General features: G+C 49.4%; 2 protein-coding genes across 5 annotated transcripts; one reads left to right on the top strand and one right to left on the bottom strand.

Moving 5' to 3' along the window:
- The first annotated feature begins 515 nt into the window (after nt 1–515).
- Nucleotides 516–7,147, top strand: EGR2 (early growth response 2). 2 transcript variants are annotated; one of them, XM_027597222.2, is made up of 3 exons: nt 516–649; nt 3,232–3,340; nt 4,671–7,147. In XM_027597222.2, exons 1-3 carry the CDS (start codon nt 551–553, stop codon nt 5,915–5,917), a joined length of 1,455 nt encoding a protein of 484 aa, XP_027453023.1. In that variant the 5' UTR covers nt 516–550; the 3' UTR covers nt 5,918–7,147. The 2 variants fall into 2 exon arrangements, with proteins under 2 accessions (XP_027453023.1, XP_027453024.1); XM_027597223.2 differs by lacking the exon at nt 516–649 and adding an exon at nt 1,244–1,584.
- A 2,115-nt stretch (nt 7,148–9,262) lies between these two features.
- ADO (2-aminoethanethiol dioxygenase) lies at nt 9,263–14,022 on the bottom strand. 3 transcript variants are annotated; one of them, XM_027596832.2, is made up of 2 exons: nt 13,113–14,022; nt 9,263–10,208 (listed from the first exon to the last, which is right to left on the bottom strand). In XM_027596832.2, exons 1-2 carry the CDS (start codon nt 13,880–13,882, stop codon nt 10,163–10,165), a joined length of 816 nt encoding a protein of 271 aa, XP_027452633.1. In that variant the 5' UTR covers nt 13,883–14,022; the 3' UTR covers nt 9,263–10,162. The 3 variants fall into 3 exon arrangements, with proteins under 3 accessions (XP_027452633.1, XP_027452635.1, XP_027452634.1); XM_027596834.2 differs by having other exon boundaries at nt 9,275–12,210; XM_027596833.2 differs by having other exon boundaries at nt 9,280–12,210; nt 12,298–14,022.
- Nucleotides 14,023–17,436: the final 3,414 nt, after the last annotated feature.

Genomic DNA, 17,436 nt, shown 5'->3' with positions numbered 1-17,436 from the left:
GGCACACGGCGGGCTTGACACGGTGCAGCTCTTGAGGGAGTTGTGAGTTGTTAGAAAGCTCCGGATAATTCCTGTGGGTCAGTCACTCCCACTTACTCTAATGTGCCTGTCAGACGGGCCAGGCAAGCCCGCCTCTCCTCGGTGGGGCCCCCTTTCCGGTCTCACCCCCAAACTCAGCATCCTCCTTCGGGAAGGGTAACAGCGAGGACCGCATGTCTCCCCTATGCCAGGGCCGCCCCCAGCCTGCGTCCTGCCCTTTGCGCCCTTCTCAGCCGGCACGCGGGCGTCCAGGAGCTCCCCCTCCGGGCCGCGCGGAGTGGCCGCCGGCGGGGTTGGCAGCAGCGCCCACCGCGGGGCGGCCCCGGCGACTCGCCCGCCCATGTGCGTGGAGAGGAGCGAAGCTCTAGCAGTCGCCGCGCCCGCGCCTGCTGCGTGCGTGTTGGGTGCCTCACCTCCGAGGCCGGCGGGGGCCGTAACCCGAGTCTTGGTGCCACGACCCACATTTGCATAATTTGCCCCCCCCCCATTTCTTTCGGACTCAAGGCTGGAGATGCGAGTCGGGCTCCCCTCCGAGGCGTCGTCTTGCCGGTGGTCAGCGCGGGGATCGCGGGACCGGCCGGAGCGCAGGCGGAGCGGGCTGGCGCACGTGGTAAGAGCGCAGCTTTCTTTTCTTTTCTTTTCCTTTTTTTTTATTTTTTTTTTTTAAACGAAATGGGACTTTGCACGTTTACGCCGAGGGTGGGGTATCTACAAGGGCGCTAACGTCGCTGCGATTTCCTTCCTTTCCCTTTTATATTTATCTCCAATTGGAAAAAGAGCGCGCAGTGCGAGCGGTAAACTTTCCCAATTTTTTTTCTGGGCGTTTGAAGTCAGGAAGGTGGCCGGCCCCCCTTGAAGACGATTTCGCGGCGGGCAGGGGGAGACGCGACGCTTGGTCGGAGGAGCAGAAGCCGCTGCCGGCCCCCCCTCCCCGTGCCCGGCATCCCCCGCGTGCGGGGCTGGGTGGGAGCGGGCTGGCTGCGGCGGCGGCCGTGGCCGCGGCAGGTGAGCGGCTGGAGAGCCGCCTGCAGCGCCGCGCTTCCTCCACGGCGTGGCGTCGTGGCTCTCGCCCTCCCGGGCCCCCACGAGGCTGGGGCCGTCCCTGGCCGGGGGCGGGAAAGGGCTTGGCCAGGCCCCAGAAGCTGCCCCCGCGCTCTATCCCGGGTCTTGGCGGCTTTGGGGCGGGACAGAGCCAGGCCGGCGGCGGCACGCCGGCTTGGGCACCTGGGACCAGCCTCCCGCGGGGCCCGGACCAAGCCCGGAGCGCTCCGGCTGTGGGCCGGGAGGCGGGAGCGGTGCGTGCAGCGAGCCAGAACCCACCGCTTTCTGGACCTCGGAAAAGTTTTTAAAAAACTGCTTTGGGAACTAAACAGAAAGGTTTCCATCCGGGATAGTTTTCTTGTTTTTTTACTCAAAAAGGGAAACGCGTGTGGGGTGATGGCGGCTCGAAATTGGCATTAGCGACGCTGTTTGCTGTAACTCGGGACCTCGCTGGGCTCACCGAGGTGGCTCTTGGCGAGGCAAAGCAAGAGGATTCTTCCAAATGTGCGTGTTGTGGAGTAGGGCTCGGGGGAGGGCAGGGCGTACCCCCCCCCCCGATTGTAGGCTCTCGGGGGTCGGGGGCTGCCGGTCCGGCGAGAGAAGGTGAGGAGGGGTGTCATGGCAGAGCACCCTGTGCCGCAGCCCTCGGCGCGCTCGGCGGGCCGGGCACTCTGTTGGCTAGGCGGGCGCCCCGGCGCGCTGTCAACAGGGAGGTGTGTAGCGTAAGGTGTGCGAGTGGGTGTGTGAAGAAGGCAGCGGGGGCGGGAGTGTGTGTAGCGGAAGTGGAGCGTGTGTGAGTGTAAGAGTGTGTGTGTGTGTGCGCGTGTGCGTGGCGGGGCAGGGTGAGTGTCCAAGCCTCCATCTGGACGCCCCCACACAGCCGACCGCCCAGACGCGCCGGGAAGGGCGCCCGCTCAGCGCAGCAGCTGAAGGGGGGCGGGGAGCGCGCGGGCAGAGGAAGGGGGGGTGTCTCCGGCTGAGGATTTCTCTCGAAGCTCGCCGCAGTTATTCTGCTCCTCCTAGGGTCTACCTCCCCAGCCCCAAGATGCCCGAAATACTTAAACAAACAAACAACCCCAAACCTGTTCCGTTTTCGCTCCTGTATAAATAGAACAGACTTTCCAAAAAAGCAATACCGCATTCACTCTTATCACCAGCCACTTCTTTCCACCAAGTAATTCAGAAAAAAACAGTCAGCTTCCGTGAATGCATGCAGCTTTTTTTTTTTTTTTCTTCGCTGCCTCCTTTTGCTTGCGGTTTTGAGCTGCCAAGAAAGTGAGTAGGGGTTTGACTGTAGTGTCTCGGCTCCGCTCGGTTTCTTTCCGAAGTTTAATTTTCCGGAATGGCTCCCAAACAAGGGCTGGGGAGGCGGAGCCGCCGGCACCGGATCTTCGCCTTTTTTGGAAAGTCCCGGAGAACCGGAATTCCTCCCCGCCCGGGGAGGCCTCGCCGCAGCTAGGACCCGCAAGCTCTTCCCCGGTGGCCTGAGCCGGACTCGCGGCGCGTCCGCTCCCCGCTGGGCCGTGCGCCCTGGACAGGGACTGGGGCTTGGGCTACGCGCCCTAGACCCCCGCGATTCCCTGCTGTCTGAGAGCCGGGAGTCGCGAGCCCGGCGGAGCCCGCGCTGCCGAGCCCGTATGCAAATCGGCCATGTGACGGCAAGAAGCCGCCTGGCCCAGCCCTGTTCCTCAGTCCATATATGGGCAGCGACGTCACGGGCATTGAGGACCTGCCCATAAATACTTACAGCAACACTTTCCGTCTAACCGAGAGAGCAGCAATTGATTAATAGCTCGGCGAGGGGACACACTGACTGTTATAATAACACTACACCAGCAACTCCTGGCTTCCCAGCCGGAACACAGGAGAGAGTCAGTGGCAAATAGTCATTTTTATGCTTTCTTAGAAAAAACAGCAACTTGTTTGCTAGTTTTATTTCTGTTGGATTTTTTTTTTGTGTGTGTGGTTGCTTTTAAGCGTGGAGGGCAAAAGGAGATACCAACTTAGACTCAGTCCAATCCCTCTCCAAAACGGCTTCTCTGACGCTCCAGGTAGAGAGGGAGTTGGGTCTCCAGGTTGTGCGAGGAGCAAATGATGACCGCCAAGGCCGTAGACAAAATCCCAGTAACTCTCAGTGGTTTTGTGCACCAGCTGTCTGACAACATCTACCCGGTGGAGGACCTCGCCGCCACGTCGGTGACCATCTTCCCCAATGCCGAACTGGGAGGACCCTTTGACCAGATGAACGGAGTGGCCGGAGGTAAGCCGCATGTTCCCTTCGCGGGCCGGGACCCACGCGGCTCGAAGGTGGTGGGTGGGGTGCGGTGCGTTTGCAGGACTTTGGAGGAGAGGGTTGGGGCGCGAGGTGGACGGTGTTGACCGAACGGGGTGCAGGAGAAGCCCGCGGGAGCAAGGACCCGATCGCTGGAGCTGAGCGCGCGGGCAGATGCACCAGGTCGTCAGCGAGCGGCCGTGCGTGCGCCGCGGCGCGCCCAGCTCCCGGCGGGCGCAGGGATTAGAGTAGAAGAGGTGCCGCACCAGGCGTCGGGCTTGTGCCGGCTCGTGGGCCGGCGGTACCCAGGCCTCCCCTCTCCCGGGGCAGGGACAAAGTGACGAGAAAGTTCGGGGCTCCGGAGGAGAGCTGGAGAGCCGAGCGGCGGAAAAGCGCCAGAGGAAAGCGTCCGCCGCTCCCTCCCGGGCAGAGCCGACCCCGGGAAAAATCTCCGAGCGCTTTCCGGGAGCGGCCAGAAGGAGCGCCCCCACCTGCGCGCCGCCCGTGAAGTTGAGGGGGTTGGCGAGGCGGGAAGAAGGAGGAGGAGGGCGGGCAACGGCGGGAAGCGGCCCCCTGGCTGCGGAAGGAGGCCCGCGGGGGCACCCGCGCCGCTGGTTTCCTTGGCGATGCAGTGGAAAGTGGTCCCCTCGCGGCCCCCGCTCCTTCCTCGAAGCTCCGCCACTGGCCTTGGGTTGGGGCGTGCGGGTGTTGGACAAGGCTGAGAAGGTTGGGAAGAGGAGGAAACCTATAGATTCCTTCCACTGCAGCGCCCCATACCCTCCAGCAGCCGTCAGCTGTAGCGCAGCTTGGAGAGGGAGGGAGGGAGGGAAGGCACCGCGGATGGGTAGCAGCCAGGAAATCACTGATCTCCTCAGGCTCCCCTCTCTCGGGCGGCACTGGCTGGGATCAGTCTCCTGGTTAGTGTCTGTTAGCCCCAGCCGTGGGACCCCCAGACAAAGGAGAGGGAGAGAAGTTCCAGGCAGATGGGGAATTTTTTAAATATTGTTGTTGCTATTATTGGGTGTGTTTATTGGGGACAAGAGCCACAGATGGCTGTGTGTGGGGGTTGGGAGTAGCTCATCCTGCTTTCCTGGAGGTAGTTTGAGTCCCAGACTGTCACTGGCTGCCAGTGGGCTCCTGGGCTGCCCTCTTCTTACTGTCTCTGGGCTGCAATTTTCCCACCTGTTGGACTCTGCCCCCAGCTCTACTGTGCTAGGATCTTGGGATTTGGGAATGGACCCATGTTTAGAGGGGATGACAAGGGATACTTGGCTGCATTCTCATTGCTCCACCTCCATTCTTTCTGTTCCTTCCCCAGATGGCATGATCAATATTGACATGACTGGAGAGAAGAGGTCCTTGGATCTCCCATATCCCAGCAGCTTTGCTCCCGTCTCCACACCTAGAAACCAGACCTTCACGTACATGGGCAAGTTCTCCATTGACCCCCAGTACCCTGGTGCCGGCTGCTACCCAGAAGGCATCATCAATATTGTGAGTGCAGGCATCCTGCAGGGAGTTTCCTCCCCGGCTTCGACCACGGCCTCGTCCAGCGTCACCTCTGCCTCCCCCAACCCACTGGCCACAGGACCCCTGGGTGTGTGCACCATGTCTCAGACCCAGCCTGACCTGGACCACCTCTACTCTCCACCGCCACCGCCTCCTTATTCTGGCTGTGCAGGAGACATCTACCAGGACCCCTCGGCATTCCTGTCAGCAGCCACCACCTCCACCTCCTCCTCTCTGGCCTACCCACCACCTCCTTCCTACCCCTCCCCTAAGCCAGCCACGGACCCTGGTCTCTTTCCCATGATCCCAGACTATCCTGGATTCTTCCCAACACAGTGCCAGAGAGACCTACATGGTACAGCTGGCCCAGACCGCAAACCCTTCCCCTGCCCTCTGGACTCTTTGCGAGTCCCTCCTCCACTCACTCCACTCTCCACCATCCGCAACTTTACCCTGGGAGGCCCCAGTGTTGCGGCCACAGGGCCAGGGGCCAGTGGAGGCAGTGAGGGACCCCGGCTGGCTGGTAGCAGCTCAGCCGCCGCTGCCGCCGCCTATAACCCACACCACCTGCCACTGCGGCCCATTCTGCGGCCTCGCAAGTACCCCAACAGGCCCAGCAAGACCCCAGTGCACGAGAGGCCCTACCCGTGTCCAGCAGAAGGCTGTGACCGACGCTTCTCCCGCTCGGACGAGCTGACCCGGCACATCCGAATCCACACGGGACACAAGCCATTCCAGTGTCGGATTTGCATGCGTAACTTCAGCCGCAGTGACCACCTCACTACCCACATCCGCACCCACACTGGTGAGAAGCCCTTTGCCTGTGACTACTGCGGCCGCAAGTTTGCCCGGAGTGACGAGAGGAAGCGCCACACCAAGATCCACCTCAGACAGAAGGAGCGCAAAAGCAGCGCCCCCTCCTCATCCGGGCCTGGGGCCTCCTCGGCCTCATGCCCCGGAGGCTCGCAGGCTGGGGGGCCCCTGTGCGGCAGCAACAGCAGCACTATCGGTGGAGGGTCCCTTGCCCCTTGTTCCTCTCGGACCCGGACACCTTGAGAGGAGCCTCAGGCTGACACACCAGCTCCTTGAGGCCCCGGAGGCCCTTCGTCCACTGGTCCACTCGAGCTGCACAACAAACACTACCACCCTTTCCTGCCCCTCTCTCCCTTCCTTGGGCAAAGGGCCTTGGTGGAGCCCAGCACTGTCCCCTTTTCACTTAGAAGCAGGTCCTTCCCAAAACCTTGCCCACTGTAGTCTCTCTTAGGTGAGTTGACGATCATCACCCCAACGTAATGGGTAGGCTCGGAAAGGGGTTGGGAGGGGGCCCCTGGCCTAGAGGGCTGAGGCCTGACCCTGCTTTAAAGGGTTATTTGACTAGGTTTTTGCTTTCCTCTCTCTCATATTTTGTCCCATTACAGGATTTTGACTCTGGATGTCAGAGTTGATTTGAGACTTTTTCTACAGTAGGTTGGGAGATGCTGATCCCTTCAGGTGGGGGCAGCAGAAAGAAGCAAAGCTGATGTGCACTTTATGGCTTGGGACTGATTTGGGGATGCTGTACAGTGAATGAAGCATGGCCTTTATGCTGCATTCTGTCGCCCTAGAACAGTGAATCAAAGCTTGTCTAGTCGTTCTAACCCTTTAAGCAATATGTATTATAAACTCAAAGAACGGAAGTGCAATGTGATGGGAGGGACATAGCAATATCTGCTCCTTTTTGAGTTGTTTGAGAAACGTAAAGACTATTTTTTCAGTGTATATCCACTCAGATTTTGTGTATTTTTTGATGTGCACTGTTCTCCAAGTTCTGAACCTTTGGGAAAAAAAGTAAAGCATTTATGATCTCTTGAAATGAGTCAGAAGTTAACTTATTTAAAGGGGGATGTACATATATTCTCTGAAACTAGGATGCATGCAGTTGTGTTGGAAGTGTACTTGGTGCCTTGTGTGATGTAGACAATGTTACAGGGTCTGCATGTAAATGGGTTGCCTTACTATGGAAAAAAAAATCACTCCCTGGGTTTAGTATGGCTGTATATTTCTGCCTATTAATATTTGGATTTTTTTTTTTAGAAAGTATATTTTTGTATGCTCTGTTTTGTGACTTAAAAGTGTTACCTTTGTAGTCGAATTGCAGATAAGAATGTAAATAATATTACTGGAGCTGACTTGTTTGGTTATTAGCTCTTAATAGTTGTGGAAATACAAATGATTTATTCTAACACAAAACCACTAACTGAAGTTCAGATAATGGATGGTTTATGACTATAGTGTAAATAAATACTTTTCAACAATATTTTTGCTGCAGAAATCATTTATGAAGGATTTCCTGGGAGGGAATTCCATGGTTATCCAGTGGGTTTTAGTGCTTTGACCAAGCCAGGATCTCTGCTTGCCTTTCAACACCAGCCCGGTCACCCCCAAAGCAATCTCCATTCATAATCAAACACTAGTGTTCCGGGGATTTCCCCCATGCATTAGTGTAAAAGCGGGGAGGCGTTGTTTTGACTCATTGTTCCGTCCTCTATAACAGCCTATAGCTTCTCTTGGCTCCTGAGTGGGCTCCGGAAAATAAATACTTACAAACAAGTGCCCACTCGGAGACTACACATTTGTGGCTGCTTTCAGAACCCTGACCAAGGCCAGGAACTCAGACGAGATGTGGCTTTGTGGAAAGTGTGGTGGCGTGGTCAAGCTGGAAATGACTTTTAGGTTCCAGGATTAGTCTCATGACCACAGAAAACTTTTTGAAAAGTGCTATCACCTCTTCAGATCAAAAATGCACTCAGACACTGCTGAAGACAGCATTAATGGGTTGCCAAAGGAATTACCCCAGGACTCATTTCTCTCTAGTCTTCTCTCCCTGATTACCCCTATTTGGAAGGATCACTAATCTGCCATAGGTTTGGTGGGTCTAGAGACTATCAAAATACCCAGCTCATTAGATAAGATGGGTGTACAGCAGCCAAAGAAAATCTCAAAGGAAGACACCCTTTCTTTAATAGGCAAATTAAATAGGCATATACGGGCCTCCATGGTACTGGATAATGACTTGCAAAAGAATACACTACAGGGTTCATTTTACTGCAAGCCCTTTGTAGTGATTTTAAAATATAACCCCAACAATTTATCTACCTGTCATACAAAGTAAATGGGTCGGGTCTCTGTGAAGTTACTGGTACTCTAAAATTGGGCCTCAGGATCATTTCAATTCACCCACAGCTTCTGGATCTTCACACAAGCATAACCTGTTGGAATACTCACTGTTCAGCTCTATCCTCTGAAAATGGTCATGTTTGTCCTTTGCCACTGTTAGCCGCCTTCATACATGGTGGATACTCGAAGGCCTTTATTTTAGAACAGCAGACGGCACCAGCTACTGTGTCCTCAGAGCACTGGAATTTTGAGATCTAACTTGTGGAGGTAATTAATCCTTTTATTTCCTCTCTTTCCCTATTTCAAAGATACAGAATATCTTTCTGTAACTGCGAAATAGAAATTTCTAAACTTCAGTGCCAGATTGTTCTAGTGACTGGTGTTACTCCATTAGATTCATATTTCCTAGTTTGTCAGCATATTATCATCCTTGCTTGGCTAATTTTGTTAAAATATGTATTAAACAATGCCACATTTTGATAATTATGTGTTTTTAATGAATACTCCCCTCCTACCAAAATTTCATTATATTAAAATATAGTACACCTAAGTTTAAGAAGATCTAGAATTGTCTTGCCAATTTAAATTTCAGAACACCTTTAATCAAGATGATGTAAACAACTTTATAAAGCAGGACTAAAAAAGGCTTTTAAGAAGTCATTTTTAAAAGAGTAAGATTAAATATTTTGATGGTAGTCAAATTGGTTACATAACCATTTTCACCTTGCTGTGGGCTTGAAGTGGCATAACATACCATAAGGAACACATCTTGGTGCTTTTTCACAGACAACTTGGTGACTTTTACTTGATTTTAACATGTTAGATCCATCTTTAATCAGATTTTACCCTCAGCTTGAAACATTCAGGGTACTGTCATGCAAGTGCCTCATTTTTTACTTTGCTCAAGAAATAAAGCATATAAAGCTAAGTCTGCTCCTTCTTACATTCAGTATGCCTTATTGAATAGTATTTCTGATGGTACAGCTGTTACTGGGGATTCTTATTAAAAACAAACTTCTGGGGTCACCTGGGTGGCTCAGTTGGTTAAGCATCTGCCTTTGGATCAAGTCATGATCCTGCGCCCCGGCACTGAGCCTGGCATCAGGCTCCCTGCTGAGCAGGGAGTCTGCTTCTCCCTCTGCCCCTCACCCCGCTCATGCTCAATCTCTCTCTCAAATAAATAAATAAAATCTTAAAAAAAAAAAAAACTTCTGGAGAGTTAATTGCTTAAAGATCATAATGCATTTGCTATGGTTCACTGCATATTAAAAAAAGGTCTATTAAACCTAAATAAGGTCTTCAATTATTCATAAATCAGTGTATTTAAATACCAACTGCTAATGAAATTAAGCCAAACTGTTTGATATATATTAAAAGTGGCTGTAGTTGATATTTTAACTGGTGGGAATGAATGGTCAGCATCATCAAGTACTTATGATGCTGCCATTCCAAACTGCAATTAAACTTTACAGAAAAAGTAAAGATAAGAAATAAAGTCCAAAGATTCTTTCCTTCATGGATAAAAGTATGTTTGTTTTCTTGCACTAGTTTATTTTCCTTAGCTTAAATATAAAGGGACTATTTTCTGTTGTAGCAAAATAACATGATTAGACAGTTTCAGATGCGTTTTCAATCAGATTGTTTCAAAGCTCACTCTCAAGGAAAGAGACTAAGTTCATACTATTACTTGGGCTTTAGAATCTGCAGAAAGCCACCGGTTTTCAATACAACATAATCCTACTGTATAGACTAAATCTTTAATAGTAATTAAAATGTAGACATCATAGTATTTTTCTTCTCCATTTTGCAATAATCAAAAAAGATTTACCTCTAAACAATTTCAAACATGCCTTTATTTTCCATAAGTACACTGATTTTAATCCAGAAATGTAAACATCTCTGGATCTGAAAACTCAGTATGTATCTGGGGCTTAACAAATGATTTCCTTGACAGTAGACGCTTCATTACACTGAAATGATCAGTGGCTGGCTTGTTTGTAATCTGGAGTTCAGGATTCAAACTTTGAGGGTTACAGGAGTGGCACTGCCCTCAGGTTAGAGTTGAAGAGTAATGGGTTGAACCCTGAATTAAAGACATACTGCTTTGCTGAGCAGTAGAGCTAGGGCACAAGACAGTCACTGGGATTAGATGAGCAGTAAGAGTCTTCCTGAGATGCCAAGGCTGAGGCACCTACAAGGGAACAATGCAAAAGGAGGAATAAAAGGTATGGATTTCAGAAGAATTTAAGGTCAATTAGTCTTAAAAGTTCAGAGAACCCACTCCTGTTGACAAGTATTTCTTTAAAACAGGCCCAAGATTTTCATTAATAAACAGCAGTTAGTGTAAACTCAACCCATGCAAATCAAGCTTTGTAAAAAGTCAATTCTTATAAAGTAGTAGGTAGGTACACCATATTCTCCATTAATATAACTGGCTTTTGATATAACCAGAGAATAAAAAAGCTTTAGGAGTATTGAGATGGACATCTCACTCATGAGAGGCAATTATTGCATGTTATTCAACAGAAAAGTGGTTAGTATCATTGTGCTCATTAGTCTGTGTAGAGGAAGACAAATTTTTCCCACAGCTGTTATATAGTCTATATTGCAGGAATATATGGAAATACAACAGCAGCACATCAAGTCAGTCATGACCAACAGTTTATGCAGAGAGGTGACAGCTTTGCTGCACCACATTTTGTATTTATATTAAGAATATTCTTTCCTTAGTGGCTCACTGAAACAATTTGTTTTCACCATTAGTTTCCTCAGAATTTATTAGTGAACCAAAAGTTTCACCGTTCTTATTGAACTAAATTAGAGATATATTGCTATTTTGGCCTGCAACAATTTCAGTTATTCTTTTGAAAAGCACCTTAGTTTTTTTTTTTTCATTCAACTTGTTTGTACTTGAGAACTTTTAAAGTTTGGAAAAACAATTCCTCCCTTATTACTGTCCTACTGCCAGAATGAGTTTTTGTTGGTTTAATGTACGCCAGGTTGTATTATAGCATATATATCACTATAAATAATCTTTAGAAGTTAATCATCTTTTGGCTATAATTCAGAACAGGTAGGTATGTGATTGGTAACCATTCACATTCATTACTGTGCTATTAAAAAACCCATTTTGTAAACACTTTTCTAAGAAAATCATCATTTGCATATCTAGGATTATTTTTAAGCTGAATGGCATTAAGAACGGCTTTAAACTGTCCCCAAGGCATATTGAACTATACCAGAATGTGAAGCTACCATAAAACAATGTTAGCAAACCTGGAAGAAATGCTTGGCATTATGCCTGTCTCAGGTTTTACAACAGAGTGGCATTTCGCATTGAATAAGCATCTTTTTTGTTAAAAAAAAAAAAAAAATCAAGAAATTTGCCTTTTTATTCTATTTAAAAATTTGGGAATAGACCTTCATTCTGTGCCATAGTAACCCACTGTGCGCAAAGAGGCAAAGGCACATACTGTTTCTCTACAGGGTCAACACTTTCCGCCAATAGCAAATCTCCCTTTATTACAGACCTTAGAACTGGATTGCCATTTGGGCAAGTCAATCAAGAGGGCTTAGACAACAGCTGGGCAGATTTTAACGTGTTTATTTCTACAGTTTGTTTTTATTAAAAGTGTTGTGAAAAAGGAATCCTATAAATAGTAAAAAGGGGAATAGTGCTCCATAGCCTGAAGCAAACGGTGTAAATACATTTGTAAACAGGTAAAGTTGCTGAGCTTACTAAAAGGACAAAAATTAAACTAGTTACAGATAGCACAACTGTTTAAGAGGTTAGGAAGTGTTTTGTCCCAAGTTGGTGCTCTAAAATGGCCAGCAGTATAGTAATTCTCTATTCTGTAGCCTTGATCATCTGTGCCTTCTCTCTTCCTATAGAAAACCACACTGGATGAAACAAGCACTGGCTCTCTACTGTTTTGAAGAGTTTTGAGAACACTGCCACCAAAATAACACAGCTGGAACCACCGGCCTTCTGGAACATTAGAGCTCCTGAGAGAATTTGAAACAGTCATCAACATTTTTCTCTATTTTTGCAGGAAAATACTGGAAGTAAATAGGGGCATGGAATTCAACAGCTGGCTTGGAGTGTTTTACATTCAGTTGTTTGGAAGCATACTGATTCAGCTCCTTTGAATCTTCTTAGAAAACAGAATTACTCTATCACCTCTTAAAGCACGCTAAGACAAAAAAAAAAAAGGTCATTTGAGGATAATATAGTTTTTGCATTAAAGGTCAATCTGCAACAAGAAATCTGTTCAACTCACAGATCTGGAGACTCACGGGGAAGATAAGCTGTAAGTGACCATTTGTCACTGAGATACGCAGGTGCTGAATTTCTAAGTAGATGCTGCCAGAGTAAACCAGATGTGGCTACTGGGCAGGGGGAGGAAAGAAATTAAATCTTGTCCTCTACATGCATAGTTGTTTTGGGGGTGATGCCCCAACTCTGGAAAAAAGATCTAATTTCCACAACGAATTAATTAGGCAGCACAGCTCACTTTAAATAGTAGCTCATCTTTCTAAGCCTAGTTCTTACCACTGACTTGAACTAAAAATTCAAACCACTGGGTCATGCAGTCAATAAGTTAAAACTATAACAATAAGTAAAAGGGCATTAAGATATGAGTGGAAAACAAACCCTATTTACCCGGGGAAGGGGGGGGGGGTGGGAGCATTTAGTGTATTTTGTGTAGGATAGGGAACAGAAAAAAGAATATTTTCATTATGGCTTTAGGATGGAAGCGCTTCAGATAGTCCCCTACCCCCCTTCCCCCAAATCAAAACCCCGGTGGCAGTGACAGAGCCAGGAAACAACATAGCCTACCAGCCTTCCCCACCCCCTAACCGGGCCCCGTGGCTGCACTCCAGGCGCCCGTGCTTCCCACGGCTCCGGAGGAAGCGGCTACAGCCCATTCCAGTAGATCCAACGCCCAGGCCTGGGGGTAGGGAGAGAGCCCTTATGGTGGGTCGCGGGCAGCGAGGCCCAGATGTGAATAGAGCACGTCTTCAGCCCACAGCAACTAGGCGCCAGCGGCTTCAAGGGAAGACTTTGGGCCCTGGATAGGGCTCCCCCTCGCACCAGAAGTCATCGGCTTGCGGGGTCTCCAGGAGCCACACCTCTCGGGGCAGGTCACAGGCCGAGGCGGAGGCCTCCTTGTCCCTGACGGGCTCCAGCACCCGGTAATAATGGCAGTCCCGGCCATCGTCGGGGTCATAGGGCGGGGCCAGAATGTCCAGGAAGGCGGCGGGTCCGTCCACAGCGTCGATCTGGTGCAGGTTGTCCTGGTGCGGAGTGAGGACGCAGGGGCCGCTGGCCTCGGTGTACTCCGCCCGCGAACGCAGCACGCCCGGCCGCACGGCGTCCCGCTCCCGGGCCTGCAGCGGTGGCTCGAACTGCTGCTCTGGCGGCGGGGCCCGCGGTTGTTGCCCGCCGCCCGCCTCCACTTTGTCCATGCAGCTGATGCGCACGGTGCCATAGAGCACCTTGAGCATGCCGTGCATGCCCGGGTGGTCGTGCAATGGGATGGACGTGCCGCTCTTGAGCAGGAACACGCCGAGGCTGAAGCCGTCGGTTTCGTAGATGTGCATGTAGGTGACCGGCGGCAGGTTGGGTGGCAATGGCTGCAGCGTGGCCTTACGCGGGGCGATGTTCAGGTCCTCGGCGCGGACTTGGGTCAGGAGGTTCTTCAGCTTGCTCAGGTTCTCCGGGAAGCCCTGCGGCATCGAGGCTTCGGGGCTCGGAGCCGCGCCGAGGTCGGAAGCGCTGCGGCCGCCCCCGCTGCCCCGGAAGGTGAGGCACGCCTGGCGGGCGATCCGTTGAATCAGGGAGGCCATGTTGTCTCGGGGCATGCTCGGCTGTTCCTCCGCGTGCCGAGGCCGGCCCCCGCCGCCCCCTGCTTTCCTCCGCCCCTTGCGGTCTCCCGCGGCCGCCAGGGCTGCCCGCAGCCCGGGGCGAAGCTAGAGGCCCCGCAAGTACCGGTCTTTCGGGCGCGCGGCACTGCCGCGGCCAACCTCAGCAGCCTCGCGCCCGCAACAGCCCGGCGCACCCGCCCCGCACCTCCGGCGAGCGCGCACGCGCACGACCCACACGCCGCACTCACGCCGGGGGAGCAGGTACTGGCCGTGCGGACAGTGGAAGGCTTTGCATTACGCCCGACGTTCCATTCAAGTGGCCCACACCTACGACGGTGGCCGGGCGCTCGGGCCGTCTTACTGAGCATGCTGGGACTTGTAGTCCGATATTACGGAGGAGGTCTGAGTTTCCTTTGTCAGCTGGAAAAGGAAGGATTGGATTTGATTCTTACAAAGCGCACTTCTTTACGATTCCAAGGTGGTTGCTTGTTTGAAAAAAGGTGAATTGGGGCACAAGAGAACTAGCCAGTTGACTACAACTCCCGGCACCCCCAGTAGGCTGAAGTGACGCACTTCCGGCAGCTGGCCGGTGGCGTGGTGGAGTCTTGGCCACCGCGTGGAACAGTGCAAGAGGGTCGTTAACCTTCTGGCGCCGCTCGGTCCTGTTCCGCCCAACAGGGTCGCTTTTCTCAGACTCTACCCTTGGAAAGGAGGCTGTTGAGTTAACTCTATGTCTTCCTGGCCACCTAGGCAGCACTGTCTGTCACGGAGATTACTGGACAGCACTTTCGTAATTTTCCAAGTTTGGGAGATGAGAGAGGGTCGAGGCCGTCCCTAGTGATCACGATTCCTCAGCACAGCCGTCCCCAGCTGTTGTTTGCATCAGGGTATGATGACGTTGCTCTTCCGGTTACAGAGCACAATAGTTTTGCTGGGATTCGAGAGGCCATTTGCTGTGGCCAAGGATTGTGTATACTAAGGGTTATCAAACCATGGTTTGCCAAAGAAGCACCTGGTTGGGAGGGGAGGGAGGGAGGGGCCTTTAAAAAATACAGATTACTGGTCTAGAAATTGATTCACTAGATGATTCTGCGGCATCTTATGAGCAACAGTGGTGTGCGAGAATCAGGCAAGCTGTTGGCCTTAACCTTACCCTGAGTTTGAAGTACTTTTGGACTTCCAAAGCGGAACATGGGCTCCTTGTTCGTTTTGTAATTGGAGTGGTTCTGTAAATCCTCTCCAGCTGAAAAAGGCATGGTTTTTTAGTGGGCTGTGTAACCCATCTAATGGGCGCTCAGTATATGCTAGGCACTCTATACCTAATGAATATTACACTATTTAATCCTCATAGCAACTCTTTAAAAGGTGGGCATTATTTTTCCCAGCTTGCAGTTGAGGGAATAAGTTGCACAAGGTTAGTAAGGAATGGGCAGGGCCTAAGCAGTGCAGAAAATGTACAGTTAAAAAAAAAAAACAGTTTGAATTGGTGTTAAAAGCACTATATGTGGAGTCAGGATATTGTTTTTCCAACCTACTGTGCTACTTACAGTTTGTATGTCTTTAGGCAGATCTTACCCTTTTAGGTCCTCAGTTTATTCACTTGTAAAATGATGGGGTTAGGGTAACAGTCCTTTTGAACGGGAGTTACTCATCAGAAGCCCCTGGGAAACTTTATAAAAATAAAGAGTTGGAGGTCATACCCCAGAGATTCTGATTCGGAAGAACTAGTGTGAAGCCTAGAATTTTTTTCTAAGGTGCTGCCCAAGTGATTCTTAATTATCAGCCCAGTTTGAGAATCACTGCTGGATCTGTAAATAGTGAACCAGTTCTTACTATTTGTTGATTTTGATTAAGACGGTGATTATTTGTTATAGAAAGGACTCTTGATATTTATTTGTTCTTCAGAGTTACCATGCCATTGTTAAGGTGTTTAAATTATACTGTCAAAGTTCACCATTAGTGAAATCCCATGCAATCTTTTTCTAAAGTGAGGAGTAGTTAAATTAAGAAGAATCCCCTGTCTTTATTTACAAATCTGGGTTTTTATTTATTGGTTTTGCTTCTGTTAAGGTATAATTAGTGGGAGGTGTAGACTCTATAGAACACAGACTTTAGTAACATATAGATGTATTTAATTTTCGAATCTGTCACTTCTTAATAGTTACCTGTACTTATTAACTGAAGCTCATCTATGAAATGGGATAATAAGATACATGTGTAAAAAACTGTTAATAGCCTATGGAAACATAGATGTCCCATAGTAGTAGCTATTATTATAGTTTTTAAATGGTGAAAAGCCATTTAGAAATTAGTAAACACCAATGATTTTAAATAATACTCAGCAAATACTGAAAGGGAATTTGACTTGAGAATCAGCTTCAAGGTAGAGATAAAAAAAAAAAAGATCATTTTTATTGGTTAAACCTTCAATCTGGTGATACCATCCTTCAGGTCCTTGCTATTATTGTTTGGCCGAAGACCTGGAAGTTTTCAAAGACTGCTTGAATCTGAATCACCTGGGGGCATTTGTTGAAAGTGCAGATTCCTAGATCATGTCTACACCTACTGAATCTGAATCTTTTGCACATTAAAGGTTTTAAGAACTACTAAGTGTCCATAGGGCATGTGGTACTTTTTTTTTTGGGCCACAGACAGGCTATCTCCATAATTCCTTTTGGTGCTGTCCTTAGAGCTGCACTAATGGATGAAATCAATCCTAGGGCCTTTTGCCCTTAAGAAGCACCTTACTTGCCCTTCTGTACCACAGCCAATTGCATTGGCTGAGTAGATTTCTGTCACCATTAATGTCTTTCTTTTTATGCTCCTTGTTCTGTTTTCCTTTGTGTTGCAGTAAGCAGAATGAAGATCAAAAGAAATTCAGAAAAGGGAACAAAGAAGAAGTGGTCGTAAACAAGTGCTAGAAATACAAGGCAGACACAAGATTTGGGAAAAGTTTGGGATAGATGGAATCAATCATTTGGAATCTATCATTTGATAAAAGTATCTGCTGAGTACCAGGCATTGTTCTAGGTTTTGGGGATTTCAGCAAGGAATATCTGCTTTCCCAAGGAATTTACATGCATGTGTGTGCATGGGTGTGTGTGTGTGTGTGTGTGTGTGTGTGTGTGTATTTTGGGATGGAGGAGGCTACATAGTATAAATCAGTGAGCAACGTAATTTCAGATAAAGTTTATGAAGACAAAACAGGATGATAGGATGGTGTGATATTTGTGTGTGCATATGGTGTATTACTTTAAACTGGGTAGTCAGACAAAAAAAATAAAATAAAATAAACTGGGTAATCAGAGGTGACCAGAAGATAACGTTTGAGCTGCTCCTGAATATTAAGGAGTCAGTTATGGAAAAATTTGGGGTCAGAGCATTCCAAGCCTTAAGGTTGTTAAACAGGATATAAGATACTGTGACTTTGATACAGGGGGAAGGAGTTTGGTATCATTGGGGACGAGAATGAAGCCTGTGAGGTTAGACCACATAGTGACCTTCAGAGTTCCTGGAGGGAGATGAATTTGGGGAGGTAGGCAAGGGCCATA

The sequence above is a fragment of the Zalophus californianus genome, chromosome 15, assembly GCF_009762305.2.
Source record: "Zalophus californianus isolate mZalCal1 chromosome 15, mZalCal1.pri.v2, whole genome shotgun sequence".
Taxonomy (NCBI): Eukaryota; Metazoa; Chordata; class Mammalia; order Carnivora; family Otariidae; genus Zalophus; species Zalophus californianus.
Note: the sequence above shows the minus strand (reverse complement) of the source record. Positions and strands in the feature narration are given on the sequence as shown.